Source organism: Hyla sarda, chromosome 9 (assembly GCF_029499605.1).
Source record: "Hyla sarda isolate aHylSar1 chromosome 9, aHylSar1.hap1, whole genome shotgun sequence".
NCBI classification, from domain to species: domain Eukaryota; kingdom Metazoa; phylum Chordata; class Amphibia; order Anura; family Hylidae; genus Hyla; species Hyla sarda.
Genome location: NC_079197.1, coordinates 145,982,431 through 146,003,278, shown reverse-complemented (window position 1 = coordinate 146,003,278; position 20,848 = coordinate 145,982,431). Strand labels below are relative to the sequence as shown.

Genomic DNA, 20,848 nt, shown 5'->3' with positions numbered 1-20,848 from the left:
AACCTGCAGACCTCCAGCTGTTGCAAAACTACAACTCCCAGCATGCCCGGAGTTGTAGTTTTGCAACAGCTGGAGGTCCGCAGGTTGGAGACCACTGCTGTAAGCTGTATCCCTATGCCAGGGCTGCAAAAGATACAGAAAATAAACTTTTAGCTCACCCACCTCGGCCGCATGCAGGGGACGGGGGAGGACAGCGCTGGCAGGTCACATGATTTGGGGGGGGTGAAAATACCGTTATATACCGTGGAACCGCCGTAAGTTAAAAAAATACCGTGATACACATATTTGGTCATACCGCACAGCCCTACACTGGTGTAACTAATAGGGTTGTAAAAAAATCAATTGTGGTTTTGTATTGGGAAGCAGGGATTTGTATTGGAAATCTCGTCTGTGAAGTAAAAAAATAAAAGCACCAAGTCAAAGCACTAAGATTTAATGTAGATATTAATAAAAATCATATTTTGTAAAAACACTTTGTGTTACATGTGTTTGGTCTGAGGTTAGATACCGAGCAAAAGAAAGGTCACGAGTTGTGAAGAACTATCGCCCTGGGGAGAAATTAGAGGCTATCGGTTCAGCTGGCTATCGGTTCAGCTGGCTATCGGTTCAGCTGGTTATCGGTTCAGCTGGCTATCGGTTCAGTTGGCTATCGGTTCAGTTGGCTATCGGTTCAGTTGGGTATCGGTTGAGTTGGTTATCGGTTCAGCTGGCTATCGGTTCAGTTGGTTATCGGTTCAGTTGGTTATTGGTTCAGCTGGCTATCGGTTCAGTTTTCTATCGGTTCAGTTCTTTCTAATATTCCATAAATCTCCTTAGAGTCCATTACCAAGCAATGAATTTCATCTTCATGATACAGATATATTCAGGTGCAGACGTTGGCCAAGACTAAATCATTACTTAATGAATGAGGAGCGCGGCAGCAGGAGTGGTGGGCACAAGCGGGTCCACAAGCCAAAGCACATGCTCCTGGACTGCCAAACTCTGGTTGTATGGTCAACTCTCTTATACCATGGCGCTTAAATAGAACTTTAGCCTGGCTTAAGATGGTCTTGTATTCCTCCATTCCCGAACAATGAACATGTAGAGATGCCACTCCATGGTCTGGCGCAAGGGCCCATATGTGAAGCTCATGGTGTCCGTTAGGTCCACAGAGTAAGTCTAGATCCAGCTTTAGGCTTTGTAATTTAGTAGAGGGAGGCACAGCTTGAAGGAGAATACTGCCATTTTGAACAATGTCCGAGTAAACCGAAGCAACCATGATCGCTATAGAAACCAAGGAGAGAGCAGGATCTAAGTAGTGCACGGCCGGGTGACTGAAAAGGTGAAGCAGCAAGCTGCTGGCGAGGAGGAGCGATGAAGGAGCAAGGGAACAAAGCATGCGTAAGACCAGATACCACCTGGGCTGATACTGCTGTAGTTCCGAGAGACACAGACCTGGTTTTATCAGATGGATATAAGAGAAAATAGACGTTAAATGTCTGGTATACAAAAACACATTACTTTTTAGTATCATCGGAGGCATAACATAGACCCCAATACAAAACTGTCCCTGAGCCTTCCACCTATCATGTGACATTTAGAGTACTGGGGTTTTCTTACATTATAGAAATGCATTATAGCCCCCTCAGGTATCGGAGCAGGTGTAATCGCCACCTCTGTACCCTATATATATACAGTGATCCCTCAACTTACAATGGCCTCAACAGACAATAGTTTCAATATACAATGGTCCTGGACCATTGTAACTTGAAACCAGACTCAACATACAATGTACGGACAGTCCAGATCTGTGAAACGTGTCAATGGCCGGAAGAACTGACCAATCAGAATTGGCATTCACTGGTAAAACCCCTGTATTACTGAAGCGTATGCACTGTCAGGTGTCTGGTAGCGCCCCCTACAGTACAGGGAGGTACTACATGTTCTGTACTCTTTACTTGTATTACTGAAGTGTATGCACTGACTGGTGTCTGGTAGCGCCTCCTACAGTACAGGGAGGTATTACATGTTCTGTACACTTTACCTGTATTACTGAAGTACATGCACTGACTGGTGTCTGGTAGCGCCTCCTACAGTACAGGGAGGTAGTACATGTTCTGTACTCTTTACTTGTATTACTGAAGTGTATGCACTGACTGGTGTCTGGTAGCGCCTCCTACAGTACAGGGAGGTAGTACATGTTCTGTACTCTTTACTTGTATTACTGAAGTGTATGCACTGACTGGTGTCTGGTAGCGCCTCCTACAGTACAGGGAGGTAGTACATGTTCTGTACTCTTTACTTGTATTACTGAAGTGTATGCACTGACTGGTGTCTGGTAGCTCCCCCTACAGTACAGGGAGGTATTACATGTTCTGTACACTTTACCTGTACCAGAGTTACCTGCTCCTTTGGACATCAGGTGAGGGCGGCTCAATGTTACTTTTTTAGGACACTGGGTACTGTACAGGACCCTGAAGAAGCTCCTGTCCTCTACATAGACCAGTGTTTCCCAATGAGGGTGCCCCTAGCTGTTGCAAAACTACAACTCCCAGTATGCCCGGACAGCCTTTGGCTGTCCGGGCATGATGGGAGTTGTAGTTTTGCAACAGCTGGAGGCACCCTGGTTGGAAAACAGTGAAATAGACAGTGATTACAGCTCCCAGCAGATCTTCTCTTTCTTATATATAAGGATTTGCTTTATCTATATTAGTTATCTACTTATTTTTCTTTACTTCTCACTTTTTCCTATTTTTGGATGACATTTTGGTGGCTTCAGAACCAATTACCAGGTTACCATAGAGTTCTGGTCCCAAACATACAATGGGTTTCAACATACAATGGTCGTCCTGGAACCAATTAATATTGTAACTTGAGGGACCACAGTATATATTTATTATGCTTTATATATTTTAGCAAAAAGTTGAAGGGTGCAGAAACTTGGCCAAACTTTATGACTAGACTCCTAGTACAGTATTTTGATCAGACAGATTCTATAGGGCGGGTATATGAATGTACATGTAGCCAATTGGTTGCAGAAATGTATAGTTCCATTTATAGGAACGAGGTTGTTTTTGCCGCATGTGCATGGATTTCTGCAGATTCCATCCGGATAAATGGGGCAGTTGCAACAATTTCTTCAACAAATCATCTACCAAGTGTGATCTGTTGTTAGGTCAGTGTCAGGTAAGTGTGATATGGCCACATTGTCACTTCTGTATTATGGGCACAAGTCACAAAATGACTGTAGGACTGATGGCCTAAGCTGAAAAAGATTATAATGCTAGTGTCACCCCATGATTTGTGCCTCCGAGATAAGTCAGAAACTGTCAAAACGAGGTGGATGTATCCGTGCTTAGACAGGTACGGGCCTTATTGCTGCAAACCACCTTTCTCAGTCCGAACCAAAATTGTAGAACCTTGGGAAATGACCCGAATGTAGTGACCAGCTGACTACGCTCAAGCCATTGAAATAAATGGGGCCCGTGCCTGTCCAAGCAGGGATACATAGACTTGTCATCTGGACAGTTTCCTGACGTATCCATGCCTCAGACGCACAATTGGTGGCGTGAACGAGGCATAAAGGATTTAAGGTGCTTTCAGTTCATATCATAAGATCCACAGTCAGGATGAGATTTGCGGCTGTAATAGAAATGCAAAAGTGAAGTCATGTTACGCTAGTTAGAAATCAGTCTTAGGAAGGCCTAAAAATTACCCTGGACAAACTATCGGTCTGGATGAGATACAGTGGGGCAAAAAAGTATTGTCAGCCACCAATTGTGCAAGTTCTCTCACTTAAAAAGATGAGAGGCTGTAATTGTCATCATAGGTTATAACCTCAACTATGAGAGACAGAATGAGAAAAAAATCCATAACATCACATTGTCTGATTTTTAAAGAATTTATTTGCAAATTATGGTGGAAAATAAGTATTTGGTCACCTACAAACAAGCAAGATTTCTGTCTCTCACAGACCTGTAACTGTTACCAGCGGGGGACAACTTCTGCAAGCCCCCCCCCAGGACCATCTGTGGATGGTCCTGGTCAGTGATCACTGTGATTGGTCCCTGTGGACCAATCATAGTATCTCAGCTGACTGGGGGGGGGGGGAGGTTAAAGTTCATTTCCCCAGCTCTGCTCGCCCCTAGAAGTCAGGCAGAGCGGGGGAAGAGGATCCCGAGAGCTGCGGTGGGACCGGCGGCAGGCACACGTGGACGCGGCAACCAAGTGAAGGCAGCAGTGAAGATCGCCAAAAAGTGATCTTCACTGCTGCTTCTAGGAGTTTCAAAACTACAGCCTTTGGCTGTCCGGGCATGCTGGGAATTGTAGTTTTGCAACATTTTGAGGGCCGCAGTTTGGAGACCACTGTGCAGTGGTCTCCAATTTGTGCTCTTCCAGATGTTGCAAAACTACAACTTTCAGCATGCCCAGACAGTCCAGGCATGCTGGGAGTTGTACTTCTGTAACATCTGGCCCTTCAGATGTTGCCGGGCAGTCTGGACATGCTGGGAGTTGTAGTTTTGCAGCAACTGGGGGTACACTAGTTGGGAAACATTGTCTGTTAACTAAGTCAGTGTTTCCCAACCCGTGTGCCTCCAGCTGTTGCAAAACAACACTGACAGTACATGCATGCTGGGAGTTGTAGTTTTGCAACAGCTGGAGGCACGTGGGTTGGGAAACAGTGAGTTAAGCAACAAACTCTGTGTTTTGCAACCAGTGTGCCCCCAGCTGTTGCATAACTGCAACCCCCAGCATGCACAGACAGCCTAAGGGCATGCTGGGAGTTGTAGTTTTGCAACAGCTGGAGGTTTGCCCCCCCCCATGTGAATGTACAGGGTACAGTCACACGGGCAGGGGTTTACAGCGAGTTTCCCGCTGCAAGTTTGAGATGCAGAAAATTTTCCGCCGCAGCTCAAACTCCCAGTGGGAAACTCGCTGTGAACCTCCGCCCGTGTGAGCGTACCCTAAAAACACTACACTACACTACACAAAATAAAGAGTAACACTACATATACACATATCCCTACACAGTCCCCCTACACTGTGATTTTATGGATTTTTCTCATTATGTCTCTCATAGTTGAGGTATACCTGTGATGAAAATTACAGCCTCATCTTTTTAGGTGGGAGAACTTACACAATTGGTGGCTGACTAAATACTTTTTTGCCCCACTATATAGGAAGCAGCAAGATCATTATCTATAAAAAAAAAAAAAAAAAAAAAAAATCTCCAGGACTCTAACCTCCAAAACTCTCCCTAAACCACAGTAATCCATAAATTGTTCAAAAGACACTGATTCAAAATGTCTAATTTTAGACTTTTTGCTCACTTGCATTCCCCACTGTAAGCCTGCAAATGGGGTATGATTATGAATAGATAGGACTACCAAGGTCAGCACTATAACAGTGAGGACTACCAAAGTCCCTTTAAAAACTTCTGACGTGTCATAGTGATAGGTCAGAAGTTTTTATTGGTGGAGGTCCAGGTGATTCCCACGATAACTAAAATATCGGACGGAGTAGGATGGAGAGGTAGAACGCATGTCCAACTACCTTTCCATCCAACCAGGAGAGACATGACCTTAACTAGACACTCATCACCTATCAACTACACTGAGGAGTGTAGTGGGGGTAGAGCATATATGCCAACACCAAAGTCTATGGGACTGACAGAGATAGCTGAATACAGTGCAGGATTATCTCTATTAGTCCCATTGACTTTGAATGGAGCAGCAGCATGCACTGTCACTTATTTGTGATGGAAATGCTTAGACCACTGCATATAGGCTCACTGACCACTTTATTGGGTACTCCTTGCTAATGCTGGGTTGAAACCCCTTTTGCCTTGAGAACTGCCTTCAATTTTTATGGCATATATTTTACAAGGTGCTAGAAATATTCCTCAGAGATGTTCCTCCAAATGGACATGATGACATTGCACAGTTCTTCTATATGGACATGATGACATCACACAGTTCCTCCATATGGACATGATGACATCACACAGTTCCTCCATATGGACATGATGACATCGCACAGTTCCTCCATATGGACATGATGACATTGCACAGTTCCTCCATATGGACATGATGACATCACACAGTTCCTCCATATGGACACGATGACATTGCACAGTTCCCCCATACGGACACGATCACATCGCACAGTTCCTCCATATGGACACGATCACATTGCACAGTTCCCCCATACGGACACGATCACATTGCACAGTTCCCCCATACGGACACGATCACATCACACAGTTCCTCCATACGGACACGATGACATCGCACAGTTCCTCCATATGGACATGATCACATCGCACAGTTCCCCCATACGGACACGATCACATCGCACAGTTCCTCCATACGGACACGATGACATCGCACAGTTCCTCCATATGGACACGATCACATTGCACAGTTCCCCCATACGGACACGATCACATCACACAGTTCCTCCATACGGACACGATGACATCGCACAGTTCCTCCATATGGACATGATCACATCGCACAGTTCCCCCATACGGACACGATCACATCGCACAGTTCCTCCATACGGACACGATGACATCACACAGTTCCTCCATACGGACACGATGACATTGCACAGTTCCTCAATATGGACACGATGACATCGCACAGTTCCTCCATACGGACACGATGACATTGCACAGTTCCTCAATATGGACACGATCACATCGCACAGTTCCCCCATACGGACATGATCACATCGCACAGTTCCCCCATACGGACACGATGACATCGCACAGTTCCTCCATATGGACACGATGACATCGCACAGTTCCTCCATATGGACATGATGACATCACACAGTTCCTCCATATGGACATGATCACATCGCACAGTTCCCCCATACGGACACGATCACATCGCACAGTTCCTCCATACGGACACGATCACATCACACAGTTCCTCCATACGGACACGATGACATCGCACAGTTCCTCCATATGGACATGATCACATCGCACAGTTCCCCCATACGGACACGATGACATCGCACAGTTCCTCCATACGGACACGATGACATTGCACAGTTCCTCAATATGGACACGATCACATCGCACAGTTCCCCCATACGGACACGATCACATCGCACAGTTCCCCCATACGGACACGATGACATCGCACAGTTCCTCCATACGGACACGATGACATCGCACAGTTCCTCCATACGGACACGATGACATCACACAGTTCCTCCATACGGACACGATGACATCGCACAGTTCCTCCATATGGACATGATGACATCACACAGTTCCTCCATACGGACACGATGACATTGCACAGTTCCTCAATATGGACACGATCACTTCGCACAGTTCCCCCATACGGACACGATCACATCGCACAGTTCCCCCATACGGACACGATGACATCGCACAGTTCCTCCATACGGACACGATGACATCGCACAGTTCCTCCATGTGGACACGATGACATCACACAGTTCGTCCATATGGACATGACGACATCACACAGTTCGTCCATATGGACATGACGACATCACACAGTTCGTCCATATGGACATGATGACATCACACAGTTCCTCCATATGGACATGATAACATCACACAGTTCCTCCATATGGACATGATAACATCACACTGTTGCTGTAGATTTGTCAGCTACACATCCATGATGAGAATCTCCTGTTCCACCACATCCCAGCGGTGATCTATTGGAGGAGATCTGGTGACTGTGGAGGCCATTGGAGTCATGTGACCTCATTGTCATGTTTGAGATTACGTATGAGATTGTATTCTGCATACCTTGTTAGTAACAAGTGGTTAGTGTTGCCTTTCTGTCATCTCAAACCAGTCTGCCCATTCTTCTCTGATAAACAATAAAAAAATGTTGTTATCCACACAACTGTCGCTCAATGGATATCTTCTCTTTTTCAGGCCATTCTCTATAAACCCTAGAGATGGTTGTGTGTGAAGATCCCAATAGATCAGCAGTTTCTGAAATACTAACCCGTCTGGCACCATCAACCAGTCACTTGAATACACTTTCTTCCCCATCCTGATGCTCGGTTTGAACGTCACCAAGTTGTCTTGACCACATCTACGTGTTAATGCATTGAGTTGCTGCCATATGATTGGATATTTGTATTAACAAGCCATTGATCAGGTGTACCTAATAAGGTGGCCAGTGAGTGTAGGTTCAACAGAACATCCATTTGTCATTGAAAACCTCAACAACTTCTTTTTACACTGCCTCCCACAAGAAAATGAACCAAATGTATTTAGGGTGCTTTCCCCACCCATGTAACATCCCCTAGAACCTGTCTTACCTTGAAAAGCTCCAGTAACCGCCATATACGTCACATTAAACAGCAGACCGAGGACTCCAGCCACAAAGATGAGAGCCGGACGGTGAGAGTGGTGCGGATGCACAAGATGTCCAAGTGACCCTAGGGTGAGAGACAAACAAAGGGAAGAAAGAAAAAGCGGGGAGAGTAGCGAGAAGAGAGTGGGAAGGCGGGCCTTGGCCTGTGGAGGTATGGAGGGTAAGTAGGTAACAATAAGACTGGGACAGAGAGCAATGACGATAGAGATGGTGTGAGCAGAATCAGCCAAAGTGAGCAGCGAGTCCGACAGTCTGCTAAGTACGATCTGCGTTAAAAAGACAGCAAATGAGACAGCAAGGAGCACAGCGTGCGAAACCATCGTGGAAACTACATGGAAAGCAGAGGAAACAGGAGAAAGAGATAAAAATACAGTCAGAAAAAAGCATTACCAGATTATAAAACAGGTTTATCCTCTAACAAAAGGTAGTAAGGCCACTTTCACACTGAACTTTTAGGAATTATATGGCAGAACCAAGAGAACTTCTGTTTAAAGGGGTACTCCGCTGCTCAGCATTTGGAACAAGCTGTTCCGAACGCTGGAGCCAGGAGCTCGTGATGTCATAGCCCCGCCCCCTCAATGCAAGTCTATTGGAAGGGGCGTCACGCCCCCTCCCATAGACTTGTATTGAGGGGACGGGGCGTGATGTCATGAGGGGGGGGGGGGGGGGCTATGCTGTCAAAAGCTCCCGGCGCTGGCCACTGGTGCCAGAAAGTGAAACAGATTTGTAAATTACTTCTAGTTAAATATCTTAATCCTTCCAGTACTTATTAGCCGCAGTATGTTCCAGAGAAAGTTCTTTTCATTTTGAATTTCTTTTCTGTCTGACCACAGTGCTCCCTGCTGACACCTCTGTCCATTTTAGGAACTGTCCAGTGTAGAAGCAAATCCCCACAGACAACCTCTCCTGCTCCGGACAGTTCCTAAAATAGACAGAGGTGTCAGCAGAGAGCACCGTGGTCAGACAGAAAGGAAAATAACTTCCTCTGGAACGTACAGCGGCTGATAAGTACTGGATGGATTAAGATTTTTAAACAGAAGTAATTTACAAATCTGTTTCACTTTCTGGGATCAGTTGATTTAAAAATAAAAAGGTTTTCCAGTGGAGTACCCCTTTAAGCTATTACCGTATTTACTTCATTATAAGACAAGGCAATTTTTTTAGGAGATAACTGCTGAAAAAAACGACTGTTATTAATATAGGGAATGTTTCTATTACACAGTTAGTCTCTTTAGTCTGCTCCAGTCTGGTATCCTCGTTTCCCATACAATCCGTTTACTCAGTAATATATGTGACATAAACACATCCCAACCCTTTATACACTACTAAAGTAACACACAACCCTCGCAGATATTTTTATAAATAAAAACACTTTACATTGCACAGCACTATACATTACATTACATTACGATACAATACATTGCATAGAGAACACTACCACACACAGCTGCCTCCTTTCCTATCTCTCTGGATATCAAGCACATGTGGCCAATAATGTGTATGTGCATATACAGTATAATATAAATATATATACTGTATATATACAGTCGTGGCCGTAAATGTTGGCACCCCTGAAATTTTTCTCACAGAAAAGGATTGCAGAAACACATGTTTTGCTATACACATGTTTATTCCCTTTGTGTGTATTGGAACTAAACCAAAAAAGGGAGGAAAAAAAGCAAATTGGACATAATGTCACCAAACTCCAAAAATGGGCTGGACAAAATTATTGGCCCCCTTAACTTAATATTTGGTTGCACATACTTTAGAAAAAATAACTGAAATCAGTGGCTTCCTATAACCATCAATAAGTTGGACCACTCTTCCTTTGCAAACTGCTCCAGGTCTCTCTTATTGGAAGGCGCCTTTTCCCAACAGTAATTTTAAGATCTCTCCACAGGTGATCAATGGGATTTAGATCTGGTAGTAAGACGTAGATGGGATGGGCACTACAACACCTGAATTAAATCAGCTGTAAGCAAAGACCATGTAAAGGAGACTCGGTGTGAATTAGGTTCTATGGGGTGCCAGATAAAAAGGAGTAGAGTCAATTCCACAATTCCAATAGTAGAGAAAAAATAGTCTGCACTCACCATATGCTTCCTTTTAAAATCGGACTTTATTCAGCCGGCAGGCAGTGTCCATACATAGAAAAGTTCACACCCGAGTGCACAGGGAGGGGGAGCAGCTAGCGGCTAGGCAGCCGAAGTATACTGGAACAACTGCACCGTTTCTCGTCTGTGACGCTTCTTCCGGTTCCGGACGAGAAACGGTGCTGTTGTTCCAGTATACTTCGGCTGCCTAGCCACTAGCTGCTCCCCCTCCCTGTGCACTCGGGTGTGAACTTTTCTATGTATGGACACTGCCTGCCGGGTGAATAAAGTCCGATTTTAAAAGGAAGCCTATGGTGAGTGCAGACTATTTCTTCTCTACTATTGGAATTGTGGATTTAGATCTGGACTCATTGTTGGCCACTTTAGAACTCTCCAGTGCTTTGTGGCCATCCATTTCTGGTGCTTTTTGACTTATGTTTGGGGTCATTGTCCTGCTGGAAGACCCAAGATCTCAGACACAAACCCAGCTTTCTGACACTGGGCTGTACAGTACAACCCAAAATCCATTGGGATTTCCTCCGATTTCATGATTCCTTGTACACATTCAAGGCACCCAGTGCCAGAGGCAGCAATACAACCCCAAAACATCATTGAACCTCCACCATATTTCACTAGGTACCGTGTCCTTTTCTTTGTAAGCCTCATTCTGTTTTCGGTAAACAGTAGAATGATGTGTTTTACCAAAAAGCTCTAATCTTGGTCTCATCTGTCCACTAGACGTTCTCCCAGAAGGATTTTGGCTTACTCAAGTTAATTTTGGCAAAATGTAGTCTTTATGTCTCTGTGTCAGCAGTGGGGTCCTCCTGGGTCCCCTGCCATAGAGTTTCATTTCATTTAAATGTCGACAGATAGTTTGCGCTGACACCGATGTTCGCTGAGCCTGCAGAACAGCTTAAATATCTTTGGAACTTGTTTGGGGCTGCTTATCCACCATCCGGACTATCCTGCATTGACACCTTTCATTAATTTTTCTCTTCCGTCCACACCCAGGGAGATTAGTTACAGTGCCATGGGTTACAAACTTCTTGATAACGTTGCGCACTTTGGACAAAGGAAAATCTAGATATCTGGAGATGGACTTGTAACCTTAAGATTGTTGATATTTTTCCACTTTTTTGGTTCTCAAGTTCTCAGACAGTTCTCTTTCTTTTGTCCATGCTTAGTGTGGCACACACAGACACACAATGCAAAGACTAAGTGAACTTCTCTCCTTTTGATCTGCTTTCAGGTGGGATTTTTATATTGCACACACCTGTTACTTGCCCCAGGTGAGTTTGAAGGAGCATCACATGCTTGAAACAATCTTATTTTTTGCCACAATTTTGAAAGGAGCCAATAATTTTGTCCAGCCCATTTTTGGAGTTTGGTGTGACATTATGTCCAATTTGCTTTTTTCCTCCCTTTTTTGGTTTAGTTCCAATAAACACAAAGGGAATAAACATGTGTATAGCAAAACGTGTTACTGCAATCCTTTTCTGTGAGAATACTTCATTTTCTAGAAAAATTCAAGGGGTGCCAACATTTACGGCCATGATTGTATCCAGATCCTCATGCATACATTATAAATAAAAAAATATATACATGTAGCAACACATACTTACACCTAGATTATCCATATGTACACATGTACAGTCTGATGTTCTTATACTTTATATACACACACATAATATACCTGATCTTACTACTACTTGTTTGTCCATAGCATCAGGGCAACAGGGAGAGACGCTACAGTCCACATGGCTTTAATCCCCTCCTCCTTAAGACCACACATATATGTATCTTGCAATGTGAGAGGTAGGAATGTTGACCAGCTGCCCAAATCTGTCATGGCTTCTGGACTCACTGATCCCTCTCGGTGGCCTAATATCACTGTCTATTATCAGTACATACTATATAGAATTGGTAGCTAAGTGCTACAAAAAAAAACGGTCTGTAGGAGGCGCTGCTCGCATATGTAAAAGGACAGAGAAACTCAGGTCAGCACAGGTAAAACTTGTTTATTGTGCAAAAAAGTGGACAACGCGTTTCGGCACACACAAAGTGCCTTCCTCAGGTCCAAAAAGTACAATGAAAACTCGCTGTGCCGCTGCACACAGGATCATCACCAGTAACTCTGCATATTATCAAAGAAGTTTGCATTGTACTTTTTGGACCTGAGGAAGGCACTTTGTGTGTGCTGAAACGTGTTGTCCACTTTTTTGCACAATAAACAAGTTTTACCTGTGCTGGCCTGAGTCACTCCGTCCTTTCACATATGCGAGCAGTGCCTCCTACAGACCGTTTTTTTTGTAGCACTTAGCTACCAATCCTGTTTCTCCACTGGCTCTTGCATAAGAGCCCAGACCCGGTCGGAGCGCCGCAGCTCCCATTCATCAACTCACAACCACATTCTGTGAGCTTCAAGCTAAATCTGTAACAAGATTCTGCATTGCATTTTTCTCTGGGAGCGCCCCCTTTTTTTGTCTTTCTCTATATATATACTATATACTGGGTATGTTATATGTGGTCCCAGGAACAATGTTCTCCTCTAAGGCAAATTTCGTTCTGCAAAACTTGCTACGGAATTTTTGGAGTTAAGAAATTTTAGCAGAACTTCGGTGTGATCAAAGCCCCATTCACTTCACGGATTCCTCCACTGAATTCTGCAAAATTTAAAGACATGTTCAATCTTTTTGCAGAATCCATAAAGCAGAATTTCTGCAGCAAAAATTCTCCACAATGAGGGGAATTTATCAAGCAATTTAGACCGCTTTTTTCATCTAAATTTGTTGCAGTCTGGTTCCATGCGACTTTTCCAGCGACATTTCATTTAGAACGTTTAATTTTTATTACCACAAAGTGATCTAATTATTCTGTGCAGTGGTAACTAATTTATCATGTGCAACTTTTCTGCAAAAAATTCTGCACAGAAATTCTGCCGTGTGAACATAGCCTCACACTTATCGGGTTAGTTTTAGAATCTGTACCTTCCCTTGTTTCAGCCTGGAGCTGGCTCCCAGTAGTGCCTAGTTATGGGAGGAAGTGATGTTCCATTTGATGAAGTAACTTCTTCCCAGTCCCAGAGCTCTATGGTACCGATTTATGTGGTGGATCCGCATGAGTGGGAAGAAAAGACAGCAGAGAAGTTCCCCGACTTGAAATCGCTGAATCCCATCCAGGTATGTATATTCGACATTATGTGGAGGAATGAGGGGTACATGGTATGAGGGGCGACACGGAATGAGGGGCGAGACGGAATGAGGGGGACACAGAATGAGGGGGACACGGAATGAGGGGGACACGGAATGAGGGGGACACGGAATGAGGGGGACACGGAATGTGGGAACATGACATGGAATGGAGTAAATTTGATACGAAAGGGGGGAATGGACATAAAGTAGTCTTACATTCCCGGCCTTTTAGGGTTGTCTTATAATCAAGCAATTACGGTATTATGCACATCTATAGAAATTCCACATTTACATTTCTGTGAACATAATTTATGTAAACTTGACATTGTCAGAACAATGTATTATTCTTTTTCTTCCACTGGAAAAATTGATGGACTTTTGAGTATTGTGACACAGCACATCAGTGGGGCTAACATCAAGGCTACCTGACTATTTTAACGCTATACCTGACATCTCTTTAGACACTACCTCCCTCTCTCGTTCTGTCTCAACCACCCTTTCCCCACTCCTATATAAGGAAGAGCTATATGAAATTTGGAGAGTGCACCATGATATTGAAAGGGATTACACCTTTTTGTCCACGGTTCATAATTCCTATTCTCGTATAGATTTGTTTTTAGTCGACAGGTCCCTCCTCCCTACATCACTCAAATCTACCATACAACCCATCTCCTGGACAGATCATACTGCCGTAACACTGACACTATGCGAAACGGTCTCTTCTCCTCATACTTATACGTGGAGGAGTAACCCTTTCATTTGGTCCCACCCCAAATATGCAGAGTGTTTACAAAAAGACATTGCGGAATATTTTTCCCTTAACTCAGATTCGGTCCCTGACCCCATTATAATTTGGAATTGCCATAAAGCTGTTATTCGTAGTTTCTGTATCAAATATGGGTCCTTATTAAAAAAGCAACGAGATCAAAAACTGCATGACATAATGCAAAGCTTACAAGTAGCAGATCGAGCGAATAAAGCTGCCCCATCTGCGGACTTGGTGTCTGAGATTGCTTCTCTGCGTAGAGACCTTCGTTGCATTTTATTGACGACTTATGAAAAATCAAATCGCAAGTTGCGTGCAACCTACTACTCCCAAAATGATAAAGCTTGCAAGCTACTTGCCCATCGACTAAAAAAATAACAGGCTAAATCCCGCATCCCATACCTCCTACACCCAGATACCGGTGTTAAACTAAACACCCCTTCGCGAATCGCTAATGGCTTTCTTTCTTTTTATGCTCAGCTATACAACCTGAAAGATTCCATATCTTCTTCCCCAGACTTATCCTCTCTAACCACCAAGTTCTTAGATTCCTTGCACCTCCAATCATTGACACCTTCTCAACTAGAAGCCCTGAACTCAGAAATTACTGTAGACGAACTCCTTAAAACTATTAAATCCCTCCCATCTGAAAAAGCTCCCGGCCCTGATGGCTTTGTTAATGCATATTACAAAAAGTTTCAAGCCCTGTTGTCCCCCCATTTGACTAAGTTTTGTAATGCTGCAATGTCAACTGGTCAATTACCCACAGAAAATTTACAAGCCACCATCACAACATTACCTAAACCGGGCAAGACTTCGGACCCCCAAAATGTTCGCCCTATTTCACTCTTAAACCAAGATGTCAAAATGTATGCCAAAGTTTTAGCTACACGCATATCACTATTACTACCTCACCTTCTATCCGCGGACCAAGCAGGTTTTGTAGCGGACCGGCAGGCTTCTGACAACACCAGACAGTTAGTTAATGTCTTTGCCTTTCTCGAGCGTTCTGGCACGCCGGCAACTGTTTTAGCGCTAGACGCTGAGAAGGCGTTTGACCGCCTCCGATGGTCTTTCGCATTTTCAGTCCTCTCCCGTATGGGTTTTTTAGGCCCAGTAGTCTCAGCAATAGCTTCTCTCTACTCTTGCCCAACTGCCAGAGTGCTAGCGAACGGTTCCTTATCTGACACTTTTCACATCACAAATGGGACTCGGCAGGGCTGCCCCCTGTCGCCACTCTTGTATGTTCTGTCCATGGAACCGCTGGCTCAAGCCATCAGGCAACATTCCGAAATCTCAGGGATTAAAATTGGAGGCGGTACACACGTCATATCTCTCTATTCTGACGATGTGATTTTGACTTTCACCAACCCACTTATATCTGTGCCAGCGGTGATGGATGTGATATCTAAGTTTGGTGATATCTCCTATTACCTACTGAATGCAACTAAAACGCAAGCCCTCTCTATCAACTTACCGACCGACCATCTCAAGCTTTTGCAAACACATTACCTGTTTGAGTGGCGTTCTACGTCTATTCAATACTTGGGTATTCGACTTTCCTATCCCCACAGTACGCTTTACTCTGAGAATTACCTCCCCCTACTGCAGAAAGTTAAAGCTTCAGCGGAACAACCCTCCAAGTCAGAAGTTTCTTGGGTTGGTAGAATCGCAGCTTTTAAAATGTTCCTCCTCCCATTATTTCTTTATTTTTTTTGTACCCTTCCCATCACGCTACCACCCACTTTTTTTTACACGAGCTCAAACAATATTTACCTCCTATGTTTGGGAGGGCAGGCGGCCAAGACTTTCTGCGCACATTCTTCAGAAACCAAAATTATCGGGGGGTCTAGGGTCTCCTAATTTAAAATACTAACACGGCTACTTTGGTATGAATGTTGCGGCATTGGCAGCAGGGATGTACAGCCCTACCATGGGTAGATATTGAACATGATTCCATACGGCCCCATAGTATCAGTGACTTGTTATTTTTTCCCTATTGGAACATACCAACACCTTTGTTTTCTAATCCGTTGGTGAAAGCATCTTACTCGGCGTGAGTTTCTTACATTTCACGAACACTCACTACGAGCAAACCCAATCTTCGTGATTTGCCGCTCACATTTTTGCAGGGTTGCATTTCCAACATAGAATTGACTACATGGATCTCTAGAGGCGTCACCCACGTTCGTCACCTTTATGAGGGTTTCTCCATGCTTCCCTTTTCTAGCCTCATGTCAACATATAGCATACCTAAACATGATTTTTATAAGTATCTACAGGTGCGTCATTTGTTGAATAATATGCGGCCATCAGTGACCCCTCTGGATTATTCGGCCCTTAGGTTGCTATCCTCTCCGACGCCAGGTCTTAAACCATTCTATCAAAGTTTGTTGCACACTGAGGTTTTTTCTAAGACCTATCCCTTGAGACTATGGGAAAGAGACCTGGGAATCACACCCTCACTTGAGAACTGGCAGAAAGTTTTTAAGACCATAAATAAAGCTTTTCAGTGTTCCACACATATGGAATCTGCTTTCAAAACAGTCCTTAGGTGAAACTATACACCAGACCATTTAAACTATATTTACGGTGATGTATCGGATGGTTGTTGGAGGGGCTGTGGAGCTAGGGATACCCTTACTCACATTCTATGGTTCTGTCCTAAGTTGCAACCTTTCTGGTCAGCATGCTCGCAATTAGTGCAAGAACTCTTTGGTAATCTTGTCCCCTGGTCTCCCCAGTCAGTACTGTTCTTTCTGGAACTCCATGATCTACCTAAAGAGTATCAAGATCTCTATTGCATAGTGTGTATATTAGCTGAGATTGCAATTGTGAGCCATTGGAAATCCACTGCTATTCCTACAATAGAAACATTAATACACAAAATACAATTAACCTACGCTTATGAAAAAATTATAGCACTAGGATCAGGTAGATTGCCTTTTTTTTTTTCTTTACGTTGGCACCAATGGACACTCTCCCAGCATTGCCAAGAAATGTGACACTCGGAATACTTGACTAATAGTGGTAATAACCCTCTGAGACTAATGCGATTAGCCTATTCACTGTTTGATACATATACAGGCCTTCGTTCTATTTAAGATCGATCTCGTTCAAGTGGTGTATACGCTTGATAATATAGTAGTTTTTCTTTACTATTCATTCATGCTGACTACCTAATATTTCTATAGCGTTGTAATAACTGTGTTCTCCTGTTTGGTTTTTGTTCCCAATGTTGGACTTCACTGTCCTTGTTTCAGGACTGTATTGACTACACTGCATATACCTTGTGCCTTCCCTTGCATGTATTCCATGTATGTACGACAAGCTTAGCGGTGTATACCATTGCACATTCTTCTCATAAGCATACAGTCTTAAGTTTTTATTTTGTAATACGGAAAAATCTCTTAATAAAAAACTATTTAAAAAAAAAAAAAAAAAAAAAGCGGCTACCTGACTAGGAATTCACACGAGTTCCTTGTCAGAGAAGTAACGCATCACTATTTTGTTTCTGTGGCACAAATTTCATATCTGCACCAGAAAAGACATGCACTGCAGCTTCCCATTACAATCCAAGGGAAGAAGAATTCACGAGGTTCTCACAAGTATTATGTGTGAACAAGACCTTATGTGCATCCACCTGACATTGCACTGGATAACATTCCCAGAATTACCATTCTTTCCATAAACCTTCCCTCTATATGTACCATAAGTCCTAAAATACAAATGATTGGGCTTAAAGGGGTACTCCGCCCCTAGACAATGCAAGTCTATGGGAGGGGAAGTGCACACCTCCTCCCATAGATTTGCATTAAGAGGGCAGGGCGTGACTTCATGAAGAGGCGTGGCCGTGACATCACCTTCCTCTGGCCCCTGCATCGCCAGTCATCAGGCACGAAGCAAAGTTGGCTCTGTGCACCAGATGTCTGGGGGCTGCAGGAGAGATCGCTAACTTTGCTCCGTGCCGATGACTGGCGATGCGGGGTGGAGGCTTGTGACGTCACGGTCACGCCCTGCTAGTGACCTCACGGCCACACCACCTCAATGCAAGTCCCATTGACTTGCATTGAGGGGGCATTGCCGTGATGTCACAAGCCTCCGAAGCTGCACTTGACGCTCTAAACGAATGCCGGGTGCAGCAGGGAGATCGCGGGGGGTCCCCAGTGGCGGGACTCCCGCGATCAGACATTTTATCCCCAATCCTTTGGCTAGGGGAAAAGAAGTGTAGGGGCCGAGTACCCCTTTAAACCAAATGCATATGCATAGACTTTATTTATAAATGTCATTACCTCCTCCCTATACCTTTCTTTTATTTGGGGTGCAACCACTAGGCCTGAAATGCATCTTTCATTTTGCGCTGTGTAAATCAAGTTTATTTTATCCCTATTTGCCTAGGTGTACATCATGTCTACTTCTCCAACATTTTTTCAAAGATGTGCACGTTCTTCATAAATAGGCAAAGTAGCTTAGATGCAGACAAGTCGCTATACGTGGTCCGGGCTGGTGTGAAGCTACCTAAAAATACACAACATTATGCAGCTTTACTACCAAAGTGAAAAAACAAAGATAAATCCCCCCCATTCATGTTTTGTCTGAAAGGTTTCTTCAGCAGCTGCACTGTTCATATAGATCTGTGTCCCAGCTGCTGCAGAACATCACAATGCATATGTAACATGGCATTGAGACATGAATTCAGGAACCTATAAACGTTAATAAAAAATCTTTGCACCAGCAACATTTCCATATAGCGTATGTAGTGGAGTTATTCCATTTGGCATAGATTACCAATGGATAAGCTGAATATTAAAAGGGGTACTCCGGTGGAAAACTTTTTTTTTTTTTTTTAAGGAACTGGTGCCAGAAAGTTAAACAGATTTGTAAATTACTTCTATGAAAAAAAAAATCTTTATCCTTCCAGTGCTTATAAGCAGCTGTATGCTACAGAGGAAATTCTTTGCTTTTTTTTTTTTTTCTTTTTTGTCTTGTCCACAGTGCTCTCTGCTGACACCTCTGTCCGTGTCAGGAACTGTCCAGGGTAGCAGAGGATTTTCTCCTGCTCTGGACAGTTCCTGATACGGGCATCAGGTGTCAGCAGAGAGCACTGTGGACAAGACAAAAAAAAAAGAAATTAAAAAAGAAAAGAATTTCCTCTGTAGCATACAGCTGCTAAAAAGTACTGGAAGGATAAAGATTTTTAATAGAAGTCATTTACAAATCTGTTTAACTTTCTGGCACCAGTTCATAAAAAAAAAAAAATATAATAATAAATAATAATAATAATAAATAATAATAATAATTATATATATATATATATATATATATATAATAATAATAATAATGTTTTCCATCAGAGTACCCCTTTAAACACACATTGCTGCCCTTATCTTCTGCTCCTGGTACTGCCAATGCATGAATGCTTTTGTGAGGGATGCAACAGGTTATTTGATGCAGTGGTATCCAGAACATTGCAGCCTGGGCAAAACCCCAAGGAATTTGAGAACGGTACTCAAGTCAGTGTTTCCCAACCGGGGTGCCTCCAGCTGTTGCAAAACTACAACTCCCAGCATGCCCGGACAGCCTTCGGCTGTCCGGGCATGCTGGGAGTTGTAGTTTTGCAACAGCTGGAGGCACCCTGGTTGGGAAACACTGACTTAACTATTCACTTGAAACAAAGTAGTACTACAAGAGCAATGGAGCATCTGGTTGCTAGGATTTCTCTAATAAAAGAGTGAAAGGGCATGCAACCGCATTCCTAAATCTGCAGGCAGTGTAGGGGAGACAAGAGGGGGCCTTACACCAGCAGCTGATCCCTGCTTCTCATTGCTGTCACGTTTATGGAAGTTTTCTGCCCAGTTCTCCATACACTGCTGTATCCCAGGATGGTTGCAAACCCTTTTTCCATATTTCTTGGATTCGCTTACCTTTCCCGACTTGTCCCACTCTCTGCTCCTCGGTTGTGTCTGCGGTGCCCCCCTCCATGGATCATGCGCTTGTCACACTCCCCTTTTCGTGTTGTGCCCCTGGGCCACTGTCAGCAGGGCTCCTCCACCCCTCGCTCCCTGAGGCACCACTTCTCCCACCTTGGCTCCAGCAGATCATGTGCCGGCTCCTTTTCTTTTCAGGAGTTGTTTTATTAATCATATTTCCCTCTTTTCAGCCCCTATCTCCCCCCCCCCCCCCCTCCATCTCCTCCCCGTCCATGCAATCCCTTCTCAGCTGACACTAGACTACAACAATGGCCATTTATATAGGGAGAGGAGAGCAGATGAGAATATCCAATGGCCTGGTACAGAATGAACTGTGTCACCCCATCTCAGCAATAAAGTCTCCTACTCTGCGTCAACATATCTAAGAGATCACACAGAAGTCCCAAGTCCAGGAATAGGTGCATGTCAGCTGTTTTTAGCCCTTATACTGTACACTATATACTGCACA

At 43.9% G+C, this 20,848-nt stretch overlaps 1 protein-coding gene across 2 annotated transcripts; it reads right to left on the bottom strand.

Moving 5' to 3' along the window:
* Positions 1–417: 417 nt before the first annotated feature.
* LOC130290566 (proton-coupled zinc antiporter SLC30A1-like) lies at positions 418–20,555 on the bottom strand. Of its 2 annotated transcripts, none has more exons than XM_056538387.1 (3): positions 20,335–20,555; positions 8,305–8,688; positions 418–1,434 (listed from the first exon to the last, which is right to left on the bottom strand). In XM_056538387.1, exons 1-3 carry the CDS (start codon positions 20,390–20,392, stop codon positions 863–865), a joined length of 1,014 nt encoding a protein of 337 aa, XP_056394362.1. In that variant the 5' UTR covers positions 20,393–20,555; the 3' UTR covers positions 418–862. The 2 variants fall into 2 exon arrangements, with proteins under 2 accessions (XP_056394362.1, XP_056394363.1); XM_056538388.1 differs by lacking the exon at positions 20,335–20,555 and adding an exon at positions 13,441–13,592.
* Between the last annotated feature and the right edge of the window lie 293 nt (positions 20,556–20,848).

What these genes read in the sequence shown, in the direction of transcription:
- LOC130290566 (XM_056538387.1), bottom strand. Translation starts at nt 20,392, where the DNA reads ATGGAGGGGGGCACCGCAGACACAACCGAGGAGCAGAGAGTGGGACAA. An exon ending in AGTGGGACAAGTCGGGAAAG is followed by an intron (nt 8,689 to 20,334) that starts GTAAGCGAATCC and finishes CTTTCCATGTAG; the next exon opens with TTTCCACGATGGTTTCGCAC. An exon ending in GGTTACTGGAGCTTTTCAAG is followed by an intron (nt 1,435 to 8,304) that starts GTAAGACAGGTT and finishes TGATAAAACCAG; the next exon opens with GTCTGTGTCTCTCGGAACTA.